This window comes from Mustela erminea, chromosome 18 (genome assembly GCF_009829155.1).
Source record: "Mustela erminea isolate mMusErm1 chromosome 18, mMusErm1.Pri, whole genome shotgun sequence".
NCBI lineage: Eukaryota > Metazoa > Chordata > Mammalia > Carnivora > Mustelidae > Mustela > Mustela erminea.
In genome coordinates, this window is record NC_045631.1 from 43,630,797 (window position 1) to 43,653,224 (window position 22,428).

The following is a 22,428-nucleotide window of genomic DNA, read 5'->3' on the forward strand; positions in this document are numbered from 1 at the left end:
TAACCTCCAAGGAGGACACTCTTTGTAAAAACCTTGTATGAATAATAATTTTTTTTTGAAGATTTATTTATTTGAGAGAGAGAGAGAGAAAAGGAGAGGGGTGGAGGGGCAGGGGAAGAGGGAGAAGCAGACTCCCCGCTGAGCCGGGAACCAGACTAGGGTTCCATGACATCATGACCCAAGCCAAGGGCAGACACTTAACCAACTGAGTGAGCCACCCAGGCACCCCGGTAGAAATAATTTTTAAATGTTAACAAAATAGGGGCGCCTGGGTGGCTCAGTGGGTTAAGCCGCTGCCTTCGGCTCAGGTCATGATCTCAGGGTCCTGGGATCGAGTCCCGCATCGGGCTCTCTGCTCAGCAGGGAGCCTGCTTCCTCCTCTCTCTCTCTCTGCCTGCCTCTCTGCCTACTTGTGATCTCTCTCTGTCAAATAAATAAATAAATAAAATCTTAAAAAAAAAAAAAAAAAAAAACTTAACAAAATATCCTGAAGAGATCAGGTTTAAATTTTAGTTGATGGCTATTTTTTTTTAAATTTTATTTATTTGACAAGAGATCAGAAGTAGAGAGGCAGGCAGAGAGAGAGGGAGAAACGGGCTCCCCGCTGAGCAGAGAGCCCAATGGGGGGCTTAATCCCAGGACCCTGAGATCATGACCTGAGCTGAAGGCAGAGGCTTAACCCACTGAGCCACCCAGGCGCCCTGTGGATGGCTATGTTAAAGATGTTAGAGCCCTAAAATCAAATAAAAAGGAGAACTGACAGAATTTACAAAGCGATGAGCCCAGAAATTACATGCTATGAAATACTAAAAAGGCATTATCATTTTCACTAGATCGACTAGATAACCATTTTTCTTCAATGGTTATCTGTAGTAAAGGTTTGGTACAATGAAAAAAAATCTGTCATGTTACATGCCATAAATGTGGCCACATTCTAGGTTAGATCATGTGGTTATTACAGAGAAAACTATGCAAGAGAAGTATGCACACTGCTGAATCTGACACTAAAAAAATCAAGATCCAGGGCACCTGCGTGGCTCAGTTGGTTGAGCGATTGCCTTGGGGTCAGGTTATGATCCCGGACTTCCAGGATCGAGTCCCGCATCAGGCTCCCAGCTCCTTGGGGAGTCTGCTTCTCCCTCTGACCTTCTCCTCTCTCATGCTCTCTCTCACTCATTCTCTCTCAAATAAATAAAATCTTTAAAAAAAAAAAAATCAAGATCCATTTACAAGACCATTAAACTCAGCCTTTAACACTGGTAATACAATAAGATTCCATTCTTCTCCAGGGTAAAGATACAGTACCAGCCATTCAAAACAGATGGGCTTTGCACAATAACTGTGAATTTAGTGAACATTACTGATGGTAGTGTTAAAATGTTTAAGTCACGTTTAAGATGAGGGGTGCCTGGGTGGCAAAGTCATGATCTCAGGAGCCTGGGATCCAGCCTGCACTGGGCTCCCTGCTAGGCAGGGAGTCTGCTTCTCCCTCTCCCTGCTCTTATGCTCTTGCTCACTCATGTGCTCTCTCTCTCTCCCTCTCAGATAAATAAATAAAATCTTTTAAAAACATAAAAATAATAAAATGGTTAAGATGGAAAAAGAAGGTTAAGATAGTAATTTTTACCACAATTAAAAAGAAAAAAAGATACGGGCTTCAAATTCCCTTTTAATTTAGATGAATAAGGGACTTAAGATTCATTAAATGTTTACTGTATGCCTGCAACGATGAAGATGGGAGTCAAAATATGAATAAAAACTCTTTTCAAGGAGCTCAAAGCTCAAAACACAACAAAAATTCTACAGTTTTGGGTTTTTTTTTTGTTTTTAGTACTCATTTACTTAATAGAGAGAGCCAGAGAGCACAAACACGGGGAATGGCAGAGGGAGAAGGAGAAGCAGGCTCTCCACTGAGCAGGGAGCCTCATGCAGGCTGATCCCAGGATCCTGGAACCATGACACAAGCGAAGGTAGACACTCAACCGACTAAACCACCCAGGCGCCCCTACAGTATCCTCAAGGTAAAAATTAAATTTTTCTATCACTGAAAAACAAGTGAGTATTCAATTACCTTCCTTTTCTTAAATTCACTTTCTCTTACTCTTTCTTTTCCTCTGCTAGGTGTTAAGTCTCTAATGCTTACAAATGAAAAATTCTGGGATTCAAACAAATTTGCTCTTAACTGTATTTTTTGTACCAACTCATTATGAAATCATTTTGTAATGAGTTCTTGTGCCACTGAGAAAACAAGTTTAATGGTAATCAAATCTTTCTATCTCCCCCCCAAAACAGATTACTGCTTAGTAATAAATACTAATTTTAATAGAACTACTAGGATTATAATTTAAAAAGCAAAGGTTTTAGGGGGCACCTGGGTAGCTCAGTCAGCTGCGTGTCCAACTCTTAGTTTCAGCTCAGGTCATGATCTCAGGGTTGTGAAACTGAGCCCCTCATCAGGCTCCACACTCAGTACGGAGTCTGTCTGGCCCTCTCCCTCTGCTCCTCCCTCCCACCCCCAACTCTCCCTCAAAAAAATAAAATCTTTAAAAAGAAGCAAAGGTTTTAAAGACTAGAACATTCTACTTTATGCCCTATCCTGTGCCCTTAACACATACAACTGAGTTGATTAGACTTCCCAAAAGGTAAAAATCTATTTCCTAAACTCAAAGAATTAGTCAATAAAAGTAAACCTCTCCTCAAAGATCCCTTTATACAATGAGACCCCTCCCCATGACCAGAAGTAGTAGTGCAATGATTCCCATCATTTCTGAAGTAGTGTTCATATCCACGAAGAATAAATAGTAGCTCATGAACATGAAGGAGCTAAAAAGTGAACGGAGTTGGTTTCCAACTAACAAGTACTCAAAAGCAGAATGTTAGTATTTTGTTTTTATCCAAATGATTACTACAGTTAAAAGAAAAACAAATGCAATGGAAATTTTAAGTCATATATTTTTCAGAGCCTGATCGGAACCTGAGAAATTGACCTCTGCTCAGAGAGTCTTAAGAAACAAACTTCTGCTTCCATTTTTTGTTTCATGTGGGTTAATTCTTCTCTCTACTACTATGTGGCTTCTGACTGTAGAGAAAAAGAACCATGGGCAATCACCAGCTTTGGAAAGGCAAAAATTAAATTCTGCTGTTGAATGGCTCCTTTTATAATACTGAGGCCACAATACAACATCGCTAAATGACACAAAGAAAGCACACTCTGAGACAGTGTGTTTCTTTTACTCCACCCACCCATCACCCATCGCCCCCACCAAAAAAATTTAAAACCAGTCCAGCCATACACACACAATGTTTGACCTCAAAGTATTCATGACACAGCAGTTTACTCTTGCAAACTACTAGCATAATAGTAACTTAAAATACAGTTATAGGAAAAATATAGACTGTTCTAGGGGAGAAAAGGCAGGGGGGGAGAGCCCAAACACTTAAGGGGGGAAAAAAAAAAAAGACATCAATATATTCAAGCATAAGATCAAATCAAAAACATTTTTTTTCTTTCTTTCTTTTTGTACATTTAAAAAACTTACCCTGAAGAGATTTTCCCAATCCCTGGCCCAGCTTCCACCCATGTTTCTGGAGTAAGCGATGTCCAATATTATCCTGACAGACAGAACAGAGAGACAAACCAAAAATATTCCAATAATATATTCTTCCCTTCCTAGTGACATTTAAACAGGTGACAAGCAAGAGATAATTCTACATATTGCATGCAAAAAGATGCTAATAATAGGGTAAATGTGCCCAATAAAAGGGGCATTAATGTAAAAAGAAATGCTGGCCAATATTTTATATGGGAAGAACATAGGGGTAAGGGTCCTTTCTGATGGTGTGCTGGGCAACTTTTGTACACAACATTTCAAAAAGGAGAAAAAAGGGAAGGGAAAAGGGGAAGAATACATTTATGAAGTTTAAAACTAACATTAAAAAGCATAAAATCAAGGTACTTATACAATCATATCCACCACCTAGACAGCACCACTTTAAGATTTTTTTTTTAAAGAAAATCTACACTGTGTTTAGTTATTTTGTTTATGTGTCAGGCTTTCATGATACAAAGTAAGTTGTAAGTGTAAGACTGCCCCACCACTAGAAATGAAAACACAATCAGAGCAAAATCCAGGCTAGACTTGATTGGTTTTTTTAATATATATATATATATAAAATATATAAATATTTAACTAGCATGCAGCCAATATTAAACTGAAAAAACAGTGAGGTTAGTAAAACAAGAAATTAAATTGATTAAACAGAAAAATAAAATGAGCTCAAGCACAGACTGAGTGATGCATTTCAACATGTAATCTAACAAAAATGCTAAAATGTTAGAATGAAACAGGCCTAGCAATAAGTTAACAGTAAAGAACCATTAGTGCATGTAGGGGGAAAAATCAATATACATAATGTCTCATCTTCCTAGGAGCACATCAGAAAAGGTATTTTAATGTAAATTGTATGAAAAGATACCAGAAACAACAATTAATGTCAGCTTCTGTGTAAGGGTTCAAGATCTTAGAAACCTCTGCATATCTTTGTCCCGTTTGCTTTTTACAAATATTATAAAGTATGGAGACGAAACTAATATAACCATTAACTATGTCAGCTAAAATGTTCCTAAACTCATGGGAACACTTTCAAATAACAAACACAAAGGGTTCTCTATGCATTAAAATGTAATTTATAGTACTAACCTGGTATCACCATTTAAAAATAATCTATTTCCTAAAAACAACAACAACAACAACCCAACAACAAAAAATATACACACACAAAAAGAAAATAATCTATTTCCTGAATCCATCTAAAAAGTTAAAGCCACAAATTACTGATTTAAAATCAAACACCTCCTGTTAAAACTGTTTTTTATCGGGACGCCTGGGTGGCTCAGTTGGTTAAGCAGCTGCCTTCGGCTCAGGTCATGATCCCAGCGTCCTGGGATCGAGTCCCACATCGGGCTCCTTGCTCCACAGGGAGCCTGCTTCTCCCTCTCCCTCTGACTCTGCCTTCCACTCTGTCTGCCTGTGCTCGCTCTCGCTCTCTCTCTGACAAATAAATAAATAAAATCTTTTTTAAAAAAACTTTTTTATCTTCTAGCTCCATATTCATAGATAAAATGGTCTTTAAAATTATAGAAGAAAAAAATTATTTTATTGTTACTTTTCTTTTCAGACGGTAAATTAGAAGAGGAAGAGTAAGCCTCCCCAATGTTCTTTTTAAGTTGGGGGCTGTGGGGACAGGTTCCTTCCACAAGTTTATAACATGCAAACTGCAAACAGGAAAACTTGGCTGAGCAACTGATTACTTCAGTGATTAGGCTGGGGGTCAGAGGGTGGTGCAGATCTCGGTACTTTTTTAAAAACAAAAAAGGAGCAAACAATAATGGAAAATCTGTTTCAAAAAAAAAAAGACGAAGAAAATTTGTTTCTAAAACAAGATACTCTTGTTTTAAACATATAGATAAAATATCAATATGGTACACAAAAGGTCACTAGAAATTACTTTTTGCCAGGAACTAAAAGAATTTGAAAATGCCATGGTTATGTATAAACCCAGTTGAAGACTTCCACATTACTAGACTTAAAAAACTTAAAAAATAATTAAAGTCTTAATACAAGTAGTGTTAGCAGAAAATGAAGAGGTCTTTATTATCCTACCATAAATATAAACTTACCTGTACATAAAATCCTTACTTTAAATCATAACTCCTACAAGTAAGTAACTATGGAAAGGACAAGGATAGCAGAATGACTCTAAGATTATGTAGTTGCCTAAATTATTGTTTAATCTTTTAATCAGCTACTTTTATATCTATAATTTTACAACTATACTTGGCACAGAGATTTAGGATATTAAACCATGCTGACAAAAATTGCTGCCCCCTTTTTTTATTTAAGAAAATTCAATCTTTGGCTAAGTGGAGATGAGACATTATGCTGACTGTGTTATATTATGAATGCACTAAAATAAACAGACAGATGAAGCAGTATGCTATTTCCAAAAGCAGTGCAAGTGGAGTGAAAGCATTTCCATACGAACCTGGCTTTAAAAACTGGGCTGTCAAAAGAACAGTTAAATGTAACACAAAGTAAGAAACTGTCCAATCACTAATGGTCGTTTTTTTTTTTTTGTCTTGTTTTCAATTCACTGCTTGCAATTAATGTATTTATTAAAGAAGAGTGAAAGCATAAGTAAATTCACGAGTCAAGACCAGCTGAGAGATTCAAGAGCAGCGTGTTGTGACTGACAACAGTGAAAGGAAAAGCAAATGTTAAAGGGAGAGGAAGAAAAAAGAAAACTTTAGGGATTATACACATTAGCACCACTTTTACAAAACCACTCAAGATGGCTGTCACCTCAAAAAAAAAAAAAAAAGCTATTGATACAAATGATAGTGGCATTTCTCAAACTTTAGGTGAAAACTGTTCTTTAATTAAATTTATATTCCTAATTATTAACAAGGAACAGAATGTTAGGGTCTATATTAAAATTACCATGCCACTCTATGTCCTTATGGTTACAACAAAAGGCAACAGAAACAATGGACATACCTCTCCCAGAACCTCTTCCCCTTACCAACCTCCTAGATTAAGTGAATGACTAATACAGAAAATCTGGACCTTTCCTATCATTCCAGACTACCTGCTTTTGGAGGAAAAAAGGCAGCTCTGTATCTCTGCAGAAAGGGCTAGTATTCAGTATGGTCCCTTTTCCTACCAAAAAAAGAAAAGAAGTTTTATAAACACTTGTCAAAAATCCAATAGGCTTAGGGATAATGGGTAACACAAGGAAGACACACCAAAATACCTCATAACAAAGTAGAACAAAGCAGACTTGCCTATCTCTGAAATGATCAAAATGTTCACTGAACATTCACAGTGAAAGAACAAGGAACTCACTCATAAGCCTGTGAAAATAGTAATCTCCTATCTCTACCTGGAGTTGTGATTTTGCTAATTATTCCCATGGATGTTATTTATGACAATAAATTGGAGTAAGTGATTTAAAGCTCAAACAGGTAACCTAGACATAACAAGGGCAATGAGCACTAAATTTACCTCTAAGTAGCAGCATTTTACTATTTCAGTCACTTCAGTAGTGACTAAAAAATCTTTCAAAAAATAAAAAAAACTTAAAAAAAACACTGTGTTTGATTTTAAAATAAAATACATAATTTGAGGTTTAATTGTAATGTCATAGAACCAAAAATAAGTAACAGAATTCTTTTTCTTTTATAACACTGTCTGGTTTGTAACTGACAAAGGGGCATGACAATAACAGGCTGTTTTAAATTAGATGCACATGGAAGAACTGCAGGACAATTCCACCTACCTACCTATTTAAGTAAACTCTGCCCCCAACATGGGGCTCAAGCTTATGACCCCAAGATCAAGAGTTGCATGTTCTATGAACTGAGCCAGCCAGGCACATAAAGGCAAATACTCATCCTAAATTAACTGATAAAGCAACTGACCTTTGCCCAAGGGAGGCAGGCAAAAAACTGGGTTCCACTTAATTCAGAGTTACCACAAGCTATTTGTTTCTCTCTGTGCTCAAGACCAAAATGGTGGCAGTGTGGCATTTTCTTTGGTTAGGCATGAATTTCTTAATTCTGGTCAAACCATGAAACTGAACTGAAAACCCAAACTTTTTATACCTACTATCTCAGTTGGCCTTTTTTCTTTTCTATTTCTAAAGTTAAATCTATAACTAAAATGCTATGTTATTACTCTTTGTTCCCTTCTATGATATGTGTAAGAAAGGAGAATATAATTCTTAAATGGGAACATCTCTGAAAGCAAGAAATGTAAGTTATTATAAACTATCAACATGCTGAAACACAATACCAGAAAAAACAAAAACAAAAAAAACCTTCATTATTGTTTCAGCCATTCCTCAACACTTGTATTTATTATCAAGCAGAAAATTTTCCCAAGAAATTTTTTCTGCTCCATAAACTATATTCCATCATAATAACAATGACCATTTTGGCAACAGCACCATCAATCTGTAAAATGGGACCCTGCCAAAAAACAGATAAAAATTTATTTTATTTCAAGAGTCTGATTCCAGTTTTTATAGCAGGAAACAGAATATCATGTCTCAAGAGAAAACTATACTACAATTATGTCAGTAACTGGATGAGTTTATTAACTCCACACTCAATTTTCTTTCAGTTGACAGCCACATTCAATTTACACCATTTAGACCATTTTCAAGTGACAAAAATGGGAAGTCTCTTGAGTGGATTGTAAGCTTTGCTGATTGTGTATTAAAAGACTCTATAAGCAAAAACCAAATGCTACTAGGTGAACCCATGCAAACAACAAGTTGTAAAAATTCCCGAAACAAAAAAATCTATAGCTCACTACAGATGACACAATGAAGACTAGAGAGAAAAGCCATATAGTAATGCTACACCATTCAGCTCCAAGAAGCACATTATTTATAGTGCAGTCCACATATGGTCACTGCTAAATGTCAAATCAGCAGTCTTATAGTTACAGTTTGGAACTAGTGGAGTCCACAGATCTAAACAGATATGCAACATGACAAAACTCAATTATACATGTACTTCTAAATCCCTACATGAGCAAAGTAAACATCAGCAACTGGAGTTTGAAAACGTACATTAATTTTTTTAAACAGCTCAGTCAACCTAAGAACTATGAAGACAGGATTTTTATCAGGTAAAACAAAGACCAACTAATGGCTGATGATAGTTTTACTTCCAACAGCAACTGTGACAATTTTACTATGATGCAGGTATTTTGCCTTCGGTATAGCTTATAATCATGCCCCCATCTCATTTCTCATTGTCGGTGACAAAGGTAATAAAAACCATTATATCTTAAATCACACCAACCAGTTCTTGGAACTATGTGGAATTCTAGACTGAGCTATGGCTTTAGATTAAGTTTTGTTTTCTAAGTAGTTTATCTTTCTTAAAAACGTAGAGCATATAATTATAATGGGTGCGACTTAAAAAAAATCATTAAGCAATAACTTAAAATTCAAATCCTAAGAAGTTTTTTTGTAATAAAGGTAAAACATTAATACTTTCCATTTTCTCTAATCAAGTTGTCTGGCAATTCTTCCATAATTTTCTTAGAACAAAGTTTTATTCCTGACCAAAAATTTCACTGAAAGATATCTGGTTGGTTGAAATAAAGTAGGGGAAATAAAACTTTTTAACAAAAATTATGAAATACTTTATAAATGCTGGATTTTGAGGTGTTTCCCACACTTCCTGATTGAAAGGAAATACCTGTATCATCTAACAAATCAGGACTTCAGAAGTTTACTAAAAGCATAATGCATTATTGAGTCTTTGTATTGCATTCCCCATCTTGCCAGTTTGCAACAAATTTACCCTATTACCAATGGAAAAGACCTTAATCCTATACTCACAATAACCCTTCACACAGGCATATTTCTTGGCACAAACCTGTGCAGAGACTTCCACGGTTACCAGCTGCTGCAGATTACCTTTGTTTTAAAAAAAAAAAATGACTAGACCTTTAGCTCCTGCAATGATCTGTAGACTCCCAAAGCTGCATATTTCCAGCCACTTTTGAGTTGCATGCTGTAGCAAAACAGTCAGCACCTCTCAACAGATATTGCTGCAGAGAAAGATTTTAATTCAGCAGAGACTCTATATGTGAGAAGCAATGCCATTTCCCCCTAAGAACAAGAGTTCAATATAGCCAACCAGCCATATAACTAAAACATACTTATTTAGTGGGTATTCCTTAGGTGATAGGGCACTTTCTTTTGGGTGGGGGATGGGAGGAGAAGAGGGGAATTGATACCACACTACCAACTTTCATGCCAATTGTTTTAGCAAAAGTTTCTTTAAAACCTTTCTTTAATCAATTTGTTCCCCAGTGATTTGGTAAAAGAAATAAAATCCCTCCTGTTGTGTGTCCCCACTTCTATCTAACACAATGTAGACTAGGAAGCACCTCCTCCCACTACCTAAACTACCATATCAATAATATTTACTTATTAGTTTCAGGAGTAAATTTTCATTAGAAATATAATTTATTAATATACAGCTCTGAACATACACTTATTCATTTTTTAAAAATTAAATATCCAGTTGAGTACTATACCATTCATTATTTTAAGTGAAGATAATACTGCTCAATAAGTAGAGCACGTATCAATTCCACTCCTACTCTTTGAGATTACTCAACAATGATTACTCAGTCAGACTGTCTTCTGATAGCATTCTTCCTATGACATGTGCTGGAAAAAGTCCTGGACAGTGTGAGAGGAAAAACAGCATTAGCCTCACACACCAAAGGAAGGAATTTTCCAAAACTTTAAAATGCAGCCCTAAATTGCTTTAGAAATGTTTATTAAAGTTTTTAAAAAATCTTTATTGAGTATAGTAATAATGAATACTAAGGTGCAAATTTAGTCTAATTAAATTTCCTACTACTTAGAGTACCCACAGAATGCAGCTTATTTAAGAATATTAACCATGTACCTTGTAGATATGGTACTTGGGTCTTGCTTCTGATAGCTATCTGTTCTTAAACTATGAAAATTAAATTATTTTTCAAGTACAAAATACTAATCTAGCTAGCTTACAGACTTCATTGTAAAATTCTGCCTTGTGATAATTCCCTAGGTGATATAACAAGGCACACACTTCAGTGATTTTTAACTAAGCGATGTGGACTTGGCATTATATCCTCAAATCAAAACACAAGACTGGGCTTTCAGCACACTATCAGATATGAATTCTCCCTCTGCAGCATTATCACATGCGTCATCAATTACTGCCATGCCTAAGTCTAGCATCATGCCAGCACATTAAGACAGAAGGTACTATATGCAGTGTTCACTGGACCAGAAGAACAGAAATAAGAAGGGGAGGTGGGGGAGAAAGAAACCCTAGAGAAGAAATTAAAAAAAGGCAGACCGTGCAATACAAACCAGATCATGGCTGCTTAGCTAATATGGGCCAACTGCTGTGGAAGAAAAATGTCGAACACCCCAAGTTGTGTAAATTTCTGTAAACATCTAAACACACACACAAACACACACACAACACCAACCTAATCAGGAACATAAATATATGTTGATCCTTTACTATGTTACAGATTGAAAATAAAAGCTAAAGTTAAAATATCTGTGCTCTCTAAACTGCCTTATCTTCCTGAGGAAGGAGGAGAAGCTAATGTTTCTTAAAAGGAGAGGGGATATGTCTTGACTGCTATAAAGATTAAGATTTCCTCTTTGGTCATTTTTGCTCAAGTTTACCAATAACTCACTGAAACCCTTATTAAAATATGTACACTAACCACAAATATTAAATACTGACAATACTGACAAGTTTAGACTTTTTTAACAATGAACTGTGTAATTTAAAAATAAAAGTCTTTTCAAAATGAAAATAATGTTTAAAAATTGGGATTTTTTTTTTAAAATTAAGTCAGGAAAATAAATCCCTTGTTCTATTACTTTATATCAGTATCTAAAACTAAGCCATGTAAAGAGATAGAATCAGCTTTTCACAAAAACCAGACATCTACATAAGCTACCAAATTTGTCATTTTTCACAAGTGTCTGGTTAACTGTATTAGTCAACTATTCTAATGGAACATTTCACACGTGATTGTGTTCCCCAAGAAAGGTGAAGCTTTTCAAGGATCAAAATACATTTTACTCCTTTATTCAATTTACAAAAATACTAAACTTTAACTTGCTATCTTTAACAGAGTATCACTATGGGCCAAAATGATATTTTTTCATCAAATGCTAAGTTGTTTCTAGATTTTTCAGACCAATTTCCCAAAACATTAAATATTAGATTACATCCCAAACTCTATTTGATTATTGTAGGGCATGCAAAAAAACAAAAACAACAACAAAAAAAAACCACTCTAAACTGTACTGTAAATTAATAAATTTATATTCATTCACATCAAGTGTCACACGAACACTACCTAACTAACTATGACCCAAAATTAAGCACTGATCATCTTACCGATTCTATAGGCTTGTCAAGTGATGCCTGTTCAATTTCCAAATGTCCTTCTTCATATTGATCAAAGTGATTACCCTGAAAGAACAAGACTACAGTTATTTTTCAAAAGTAATAAATGCTGAAATTATTAATAATCGAATCAAACTAGCTGTTATTTTAAATTTTCATTCTTTTTCCGCAATCAAAACTGTGTCAAAAATTCAGACTTTTAAATCTACAAAAGTAATTTATTAGAGGAGTCTAGGCCTAGTAATATGAATTCTTCCTATACAGCAAACACTGAAATTGCTAATTAAAATACTATTAAAAAGCATTTGGATTATTAACTTCTTCTCAGACTGACTATATCACGAAGACTGTAGGATCTTAGAAACAAAGATCCATGTTTAACTTTTCATAAACAATCCTGTACTAAAGAAAATAAGTAACAGAAGAATGAAAACAAAACCTATAATACTGTCCAACGTTGGTAACATTGCTTTTAACTAAAACTGCTAAAAAATTCAACTTTAAGTGCTAACTCCCAAATTTCAAGGAATTTGAACACACAATCTCTTGACACGTTATTCCAAACACAAATGATCTGCCGAGAGAGATAAACATGTCTGTGTAATGATCTGCCGAGAGAGATAAACATGTCTGTGTAATGCCATATTTGACCATAATCAAGCAAGGAGTCACTGCAACTAGAATAAGTCAAAACAGTTCAGCTGCGGATAGGTGCAGACAACTAGGAAGTTGTCGCTAATTATGGTTTTCTCTCATCTCCCTGCTTCATTAGAAAAGAAGAGCTCATAATTTGGCATTAAATCCGAATACCAATTTTCTGATTCCCTTTTTGTTACAGAAGCAGGCATGATGGTTTGTTGAGTCCTTAATTGACCTAAATAAAAAGACTAAAGAGCCTACATTAATTGAGTGTGTGGAGTGGTAGGGCACAATTTTTCAAGGTAAAATTTTGGTTGAATAAAACTTAATGATAGAGATATAAAACATATAATCTGCCACACTGTATCATAAACACTAGGTTACTTGTTTCTCTCATCAGACTGTAAAGTCCTTAAGAACAAAACTAAATCTTATTTATCTCTTATAACCCTAAAAATGTGGTGGCTAAACATCACAGAACAATTAGGTGCTAAAATTGTGTGGTACTGATAAAAAAAATCCTGGAATTAGACAGTGGTGGTGATAATGGTCATACAACAGCTAATGTACTTAATGCCACTGAACTGTACACTTTAAAGTACTTAAAATGGTACGTTTATATTGTATTTTACTACAATAAAAATGATAAAAATAAAATTTTGCAGAAGAGTCTATCCAAAAGAAAAGAGTAACAGGAATGGGTTTTCCAAAGAAAAAAAGCAAATCCTAAAAACTGAAGAGCTGACATTCCAAGAAGGAGGAAAAGCAATCATCAACAAATACTAAAAATGAAAAAAATAGCTATAAATCCTGAAAGGATTTATAATTTATAATTTATAAATCCCTGAAAGGATTTATCTCCAGTATTTTGTCTGACAATCTCTTTAAAATTAACACTTGCCTCTTCTTTTAACTTCTAAAACAACATTTAAAAGATTAAAAACAGTTACTACAAGGCATTAATTGCAAGGTGCTTCAAAATTCCCAAATAGTAAACATCCAAATACTCAGATTATCTCAAAAACCTCACATTGCATAACAATGCCCCACTAAATCTAGTAACTCTTTCACTCCACAGCTCTATAGGATTTAAAGATAAAATCTCATCCGACCAACAATAACTGGATACTATTTTGAAAGTTACTTTAGAGTAACTTAGGACAACCATGCTTTAAATCAAAAGAGAACTGCCCCCAAATTTATCACTATCCAAGATGATATAATAAAAGCACAAACACCTGCAGATATTATGAGAGAACTACCAAGCAACTCCATAAAAAAGAATACGAACATCTAAGAAAAGCCATTCTAGTTCATCCTTACTGCACAAGAGATCACTCAAATTTTTCCAAACAGATAATGAATCATTAGCAAAATCCTTTTATCTGTAGACTTAAAATCACTTTAACGATTTTATTTATTTTTTAATTAATCTCTATACCCAATGTGGGGCTCAAACTTACAACCCTGAGATCAAAGAGTTGTGTGCTGTATTGAATGAACCAGCCAGGTGCCCCAGATTTAGTCATTTAGAAAATCCTTCTGTAGATCACGAACATGTTTCAAGTAAGATACTTAACAAATTTCTAAACACAGCCAGCTAAGTTTTTCTAAACCTTCGGAACTCTTGGGTGCCTGAGTGGCTCACATCATGATCTGGGGGTCCAGGGATGGAGCCCCACGTCTGTCTCCCTGCTCAGCAGGGAGTCTGCTTCTCCCTCTCTCTCTGCTCCTCCCCCAACTTCTACTCTCTCTCTCAAATAAAAAAAATCATTATAAATAAATAAAACTAAAAAACATGCACAGGCAACTCTAGAATACATCTACAAGCTGACACTAGAGATTAACTCTGAGAATTGAGTGCCTAAGAGACAAGAGATGCGAGGGAGGCCCTGTTTTTAACTCCATGTTTTGTCCTTCTGAATTTTATACTTAATACCCTAAGACTCAAATACTCTAATGGAAATCACAACCATTCTGTGTTTATCTTTGAATGCTTAGCACCATTTGAAATAAATTTCTAATGACATTATTTTAAAATTTTAAAGTCGTGTTGATTCAAAAATATATAATTTCCACTTTTTGAAATATAAAAAGAAAATAAAATCATGATTTCTTTGGACATTCGAAACTTTTCCTAAAAAGCAAATACATGAGACATAAAGGCCACAAGCTCAGTTAATTTTTTTGCCAGTATTCTCAATAACTGACACCAGAAATGCTCTTTTGCTGCTGAGAGGTTGACTATTCAAAAACAAACAAAAAAAAAGGCATCTAGGAATCATCCATCATATAATCCCAACTTTAATAAATTTCAATTATGGCATGGTACAGTAGGTTAATCATCCAACTCTTGGTTTCAGCTCAGGTGGTGATCTCCAGTAGTGAGACACAGCCACGTGTAATCTGCTTAAGACTCTTCCTCTCCCTCTATCTCTCCTCCCGGGCAATGGGGGACCTGGGGGGGGGGGGGCTCTCACATTCTCTCTCAAATAAATCTTATTAAAAAAAAAAAAAAAAGCAACAGCAGGAGATGTCCAATAGGGGAAGAGTTTAATACTATTTTATTAACACAACAATCAGGGAGTTACAATAAAAACTTTAAAACTATACAGAAACAGGTTAAGTTACACAGAAGGGGAAAAAACAAAAAAGGCAGTTAACTAATTACAATTGTGTAAGATTCTTTCTTTCTTTCTTTTTTTTTTTTTTAGATTTTATTTATTTATTGACAGAGAGAGATCACAAGTAGACAAGAGCAGCAGGCAGGCAGAGACAGAGAGGGAAGCAGGCTCCCCGCTGAGCAGAAAGCCCGACGCGGGGCTCGATCCCAGGACCCTGGATCGACCTGAGCCGAAGGCAGACGCTTCAACCCACCGAGCTACCCAGGCGCCCCTGTAAGATTCTTTATATGGACAAAAACTGAGTGGCATACTGAAAATGTGACAGGAGCTGATTTGAAGAAATACATCTAACGAACACCTGAAGTTTAATTTTTTTTAAATTTAAATACAATTTTAGGGGCACCTAGGGCTCAGTCAGTTAAGCATCTGCCTCCCGCTCTGGTCATGATCAGGTTCCTGGGATTGAGCTGGGTTCCCTGCTCAGCAGGGTGTCTGCTTCTCCTTCTCTCTCCCTCTGCCCCTCCAGCACCACCTCCTCAATCTCTCTTTCAAGTAATTATTTTAAAAATATGATTTTAGTGATAGAAGATGACTTTAAACAGCCTGAAAAGCAATATTCCACAACTCACCCTAACTGAATTAGTGAACTGAGATTACTTCTTAACATAAGTATCTGCTTCATTTGCCATAATAAACCAGCCAATTAGTTGCAACATTTGAGAAGTATAAAAACAGCTTGTATTTTTTACTGTCTTAGAACTTACCCTTTTAAATATTAGGACTACAATACCAAGTCACAAACAATAAAAAGCACCTACCAACCAAAAAATACTTTCCGCACAAGAGAAATTATCATTACAAGCTTCATCTTCGTAATTTAAACTGTTTAACACCAATTCTAAGTCCTATAGATATTGCTAATTTGCTATATGACTTCAAACAGTGTTACGTTTCCCATCCACTGTGTACTCATTTACAAAATGAAGAACTTTAACTGGACACTCTTTTATGTCATTTCTTGATCTAAAATTTCACAATTGCAAATTTAAGCTGAATTAAATTTAGACTCTAGAAAATGGTTAAGTCATTTAAAATTTGTTAATACAAAAACATATGCCATTAATTCCTACAAAAGAAAAATATTAACAACAGCAGCAATAATCCTTGGTGGAAAAGCATAAAACATTTTTCACCTACCACCAAAATAATGTAGTCTTATTCCATGACATGTAAACCAAGTAAAAGCAAACAAATGACCTTGGTTTGGTGATGACTTTTTAGATTCAACACCAAAGGCATGAGTTACAAACAAAATAATAAACTGAGCTTTACTGGGCGCCTAGGTGGCTCAGTGGGTTAAAGCCTCTCCTTCAGCTCAGGTCATGATCCCAGGGTCCTGGGCTCTCTGCTTGGTGAAGAGCCTGCTTTCCACCCTCCCCACCCCGGCCCCGCCTGCCTCTCTGCCTACTTGTGATCTGTCAAATAAATAAATAAAATCTTTTTATAAATAAATAAGATAATTGAACTTTGTTAAGATTTTAACCTTCTACTCTGGAAAAGACACTGTGAAGAAAATGAGAACACAAATCACCAACTGGGAAAAAACAGTTCCAAAGTTACATCTGATAAAAAACTTATCCAAAATATACAAAGAAATTAATAAAATTAAATAAGAAACAAAGAACCCAATTTAAAACTGGGCAAAGGATCTGAAATGATACCTCACCAAAGAAAAAATACAGATGGCAAATCAGCATAAGAAAAGATGATCAACATCATACATCATTAAGAAATTGCAAATTAATGGGCGCCTGGGTGGCTCAGTGGGTTAAGCCGCTGCCTTCGGCTCAGGTCATGATCCCAGGGTCCTGGGATCGAGTCCCGCATCGGGCTCTCTGCTCAGCGGGGAGCCTGCTTCCTCCTCTCTCTCTCTCTGCCTGCCTCTCTGCCTACTTGTAATCTCTCTCTGTCAAATAAATAAATAAAATCTTTAAAAAAAAAAAGAAATTGCAAATTAAAATGAAATACCACTACATATAAAACAGAATGGCTAAAATCCCAGACACTGGGGTGCCTCGGTGGCTCAAGTCAGCTAAGCGTCTGCCTTTGGCTTAGGTCATGACCCCAGGATCCTGGGATCAAGCCCCACACTGGGATCCTGGCTCAGATGGGAGTCTGCTTCTCCCTCTCCCTCTGCTCCTGCTCTCCTCTCTCAAATAAATAAATAAAATCTTTAAAAAAAAAAAAAATCAGTGGTTGCCTGGAACTTCAGGGAATAAGAACGGATGAATAGGCTTAGTGCAGGACATTTTTAGGGTGGTAAAACTGTTCTGTATAATACTCTAATGGTGGATACATGTCATACATCTGTCAAAACCAACAGAACTACACCAACAGTATCAAACATACCACTCTGGTATGAGATATTGATGGTGGGGACACTGTGTGAAGGGAGAACAGATATATGGGAACTCTACTTTCAGCTCCATTTTGCTGAGAATCTAACAGTGCTTTAAAAAATAAATTCTATATGTTTAAAAAAAAAGTAAACAACAAAAGAGAGGTAATACTTTGAGTATACCCATGGTCAACATTTCCAAAACATTTCTTCCCCAAAATATGTCCATTTTAAAATTTTGCTACAAAACTATAAAGCTGGTAAGTGATTACTTCTTAGAAATAAAACAATGGGTGCCCGGGTGGCTCAGTCATTAAGTGTCTGCCTTTGGCTCAAGTCATGATCCTGGAGTCCTGGGATCCAGCCCCGCATCGGGCTCCCTGCTCATCAGGGAGCCTGCTTCTCCCTCCGCCTGCTGCTCCCCTTGTTTGTGCTCTCTCTCTCTCTAAAAAATAAATATTTTCATTTGAAAATATAAAGAAGAAAAAAGAACGAAAGAAGTAGGGCTTTCCTTCACTTTCTACTGTTACAACACAGCCTGCATTTTAACAATATTCACTTTCGGGCGCCTGGGTGGCTCAGTTGGTTAAGCCTCTGCCTTCGGTTCAGGTCATGATCTCAGGGTCCTGGAATCAAGGCCCACATGGGGATCTCTGCTCGGCGGGGAGCCTGCTTCCCCCCTCTCTCTCTCTGCCTACTTGAGATCTGTCAAATAAATGAATAAAAATAAAAATCTTTAAATTAAAAATAAATTAATTAAAATTAAAATTTTAAAAAAAAAAGACAAAACAGCAACATATATAGGTACTTAAGACAAACTGAAATTTTTATTAAATTATACCTAAAATTAATGGCAATTACAACATTAACTAAATTTTTGCCCTTTAAAAATTTATTACAAACAGACACAGCCAAACAGGTTCTAAAGAGACATGATAGCTAAATGTAATGAGGTATCCTGTATGGAACCCTCAAACAGAAAAGGACATGAGGGGAGTACTAAGGATACAGATACAGACTGGAATTAATAATAATATATCAATATCCATTGGTAAAGATTATTAGTCTGTTAGTATGGTAACAAATGGGCAAACACTAATGTAAGATGTTAATAAGGGAAACTAGGTGCATATCTATGGGAACTCTTACTATCTTAACATTCTTTCCGTAAATCTAAAACTGTTTTAGATTTAAAATAAAGTTTTGAGAAAGGTCAGTACCACTCCATACACTCAGACATGCACAGATTCTTTCAGCTTTATAAAATACCTTCAGAAACCTTATCCTCACAAGCTTAGATAATACAGGATGTGGCAATCAGTTACACTTAGAGGAAAATTTTTTTTTCCTTTCTGGAGTGACCAAGAGTGCATGTGAGCAGGGTGGAGAGGGAGAGAGAGAGAGAATCTTTTTTAAGGTTTATTTATTTTACAGAGAGAGAGAGCATAAGTGTAGGCGGGGAGGGGCAGAGGGAAAGACAGATGCTAAAGCAGACTCCCTACTGAGCACAGAGCCCCATGTGGGGCTTGATCCCAAGACCCTGAGATCATGACCTGAGCCAAAATCAAGAGTCAGCCACTTAACTGACTGACTCATCCAGGCAACCCAACAGAGAGAATCTTCATAAGCAGGCTCCACACCTAGAACCGAGCCCCAAGCAAGGCTTAGTCTCATGACCCTGAGATCATGACCTAGCTAAAATCAAGTCAGACCCTTAACTGACTGAGCCACCCAGGCACCCTTCCTTTAATCATCCTTACTTCACAAATAAGAAATTAACACAGACTGTCCCAAATTCACAAAGGCTTCTGATTCTTTGGGTCAGGGATAGGGTATATGGTAGGAATAAATGTAATTTTATTTTTGTTGAAATTTTATTTATTTATAGTTCAAACACAGTGTTACATCAACTTTAAGTTGTAACGGGTGTACAATTTAGCACTGGGGTCCTGATTCTTAGCCTCATGTTTCCACCACTGTAAACTATATAAAACTCAAAAGATTTAAAAAAAAAAAAAAAAGCATTAACTATTACCATAATTCTTCCCCCATGACCATAATTCTTAAACAGTTATTTCATATAGAAAAGTTAGTTAAAACCTGCTAGTTAGCACAAAAAACATGGAAAGACCAAGGAAATATTACAGATTAGAGGACACAAAGAAGAAATAACTACATGCGATTAATTTAGAATCCTGGGTGGAATCCTGAAACAGAAAAAGAATATTAGTGGATAAAAGTGGTAAAATTCAAATAAGGCTTATGGTTTAGTTAATATTACTGTACCAATGCTGGGGCACCTGGGTAGCTCAGTCAGTAGTGCTTATCCTACAAACTATAAGAACAGTAGTAGTAGTAGTGGGGGTGGGGTGGGGGTGGTCGTGGTGACCATGATGATAGTAGTATTTCTTATTTTTCCTCACATATACAATTTCCATCATCCTGATGAACTTAGACTTACTAAGATCATTCTTTCCAGGGGCTCCTGGCTGGCTCAGTCATTAAAACCTGCAACTCCTGATCTCAGGGTCCTAAGTCCAAGCCCCACACGGGGGGGCGGGGGGGCTTACTTTTTTAAAAAGGTGGGGGGGGGGCGCCTGGGTGGCTCAGATTAAGCCTTTGCCTTCGGCTCAGGTCATGATCTCGGGGACCTGGGATCCAGCCCCGCATCAGGCTCTCTGCTCAACGGGGAGTCTACTTTCCCCTCTTTCCCTGCCTGCCTCTCTGCCTACTTGTCATCTCTCTCTGTCCAAAAAAAAAATCTTTAAAAAAAAAAATTCTTTCCAAAAATAGGCAATATGGCATTTGATTATGTGCAGGCCTCAACAGGGATATTAAGAGGAATATTTTTTTTCCTGCTTTACCCTGCTTTCAAAATCTCATTTAGACCTCTCAAATCCCATTAGAATTAGGATGATCACATAATGTATCTTACAAACCAGGGCACTTTGAGAGTAAAAGGGAAGGCTACGGGTAAACATGCCATGACAAAAGGCATAAACTACAACATATGGTCACCCTAGGGAAAATTTACAAATCCTACATTAAAGTATTCTTAAAATTTAGTTTTAATGATGACTGCTTAAAACACTTAATTCCAATGCCTAAATCAACTCTTTCTATCCATATACTATCTGCTTTCAGAACTGAAATATTATTTTTCATTTATGCTGATCAGAAATTTAAGTTCAAAGGGACCAGACTAGAAGCAGTTTCACTTTTCAAAAAATCGTTTTAAAACACACATGTATACATAACACCCTACGGACTTTCTTTCAACTGCCTCTCTCAACAAAAGCTTCCACTTGTGGCGGGTCTAATTATAAATGAACAGAACCTGGCTGACCTGTATGTCATTAAAATACACGGTAGCCCTAATTCCTTATAGGTCAAGGATTCTGCTTCCAAGCACAGGACAAATGTGGAAACTTCTCTCTTACAAATTTAGCTGTGAAGATCATTTAAATATAAATAGAGACATGGACTGTCCTAAATTTATTCATATAAGTGGAATCTTTTATTTGCTAACCAGTGCTGATTTTGGACTTTACACAATCCTGCACCTGTACCCTTTCCAGTAGTTAAATATGGTAATTAATAGGGAAAATTAAAACTAGAGAAGAGGATAAATTATTGGGACAATTCTTTAAAGATCACAACCAAAAGACCATAATCTCAAATAGTAAAACACCATATTCAAGACCCTGAAGAGGTGATATTCTCCTCTATCTTCCTATGACTATTAAAGTTTAACAAGATTTCCCCCCAATATTAATGAAAAACCGTTATTCATAGTCAAAGTCATTGGATTCAAGCTCTCTGATGAACTGTCAAATCAAATATTTAATACAAGGATTATAGAGACTCAACTTTTAAATCCTTTCTGATTTTTCCCATTTAAACTATGTATGAGCCAAATTTAAAGTAATTTTATCATTGGTAGTATACTGTACCACTCATGCTAGCCCTATCTTTTAGCACCTGGCTCTGGCTAGTAAGCTGTATATTATGGACATTCCCCTCTCTCTTCTTCAAATCTCCCCAACCAAAATTTATCTTTTGTACTATATTTACCATTATTCCCTTAGAGATTGTCTAATGTCACTAAGGGGATATATTAATCACTGCCCTACCTTACAACTCAAGTAACAGACTTGTTTATAATTTGGACTTTCTAAATTCAAAACATGTAATGATGCTGATTTTACCTGCCATAGACAAAAAATGATATGTTTAGGGGCACCTGGGTGGCTCAGTGGGTTAAAGCCTCTGCCTTCGGCTCAGGTCATGGTCCCAGGGTCCTGGGATTGAGCCCTGCATCAGGCTCTCTGCTTCGCAGGGAGCCTGCTTCCTCCTCTCTCTCTGCCTGCCTGTCTGCCTACTTGTGATCTCTGTCTGCCAAATAAATAAATAAATAATCTTTTTTTTTTTTTTTTTAAGATTTTATTTATTTGTCAGGGAGAGAGAAGGAGAGAGAGCGAGCACAGGCAGACAGAATGGCAGGCAGAGGGAGAAGCAGGCTCCCTGCCAAGCAAGGAGCCTGATGTGGGAGTCGATCCCAGGACGCTGGGATCCTGACCTGAGCCGAAGGCAGCTGCTTAACCAACTGAGCCACCCAGGCGTCCCATAAAAAATCTTTAAAAAAAAAAAGTTATTTCCACTTAGAAAGTGGACAGAAACATCAGTGTGGTCAACTCTTCAAAAACCCCAATTCTTCATGATTTTCGTAATCATACAGTCTGATTTACAAT

At 36.3% G+C, this 22,428-nt stretch overlaps 1 protein-coding gene across 5 annotated transcripts in view; it reads right to left on the reverse strand.

Moving 5' to 3' along the window:
• GPATCH8 (G-patch domain containing 8) overlaps positions 1–22,428 on the reverse strand; it is a 111,487-nt gene that overhangs the window by 76,069 nt on the left and 12,990 nt on the right. For 2 of the 5 annotated variants that reach the window (XM_032322818.1, XM_032322819.1), the window contains exons 1-3: positions 12,008–12,088; positions 6,046–6,063; positions 3,540–3,612 (exon numbers count right to left, since the gene is read on the reverse strand). Coding sequence is in view for 2 of the 5 variants with exons in the window: in XM_032322817.1 (XP_032178708.1) it covers positions 3,540–3,612; positions 12,008–12,082 (148 nt within the window). In the remaining 3 variants the exon portion in view is untranslated. Of the gene's footprint in view, positions 1–3,539; positions 3,613–6,045; positions 6,064–12,007; positions 12,089–22,428 lie in introns of those variants that run through there. The other 3 variants (XM_032322817.1, XM_032322816.1, XM_032322820.1) reach the window with 2 other exon arrangements.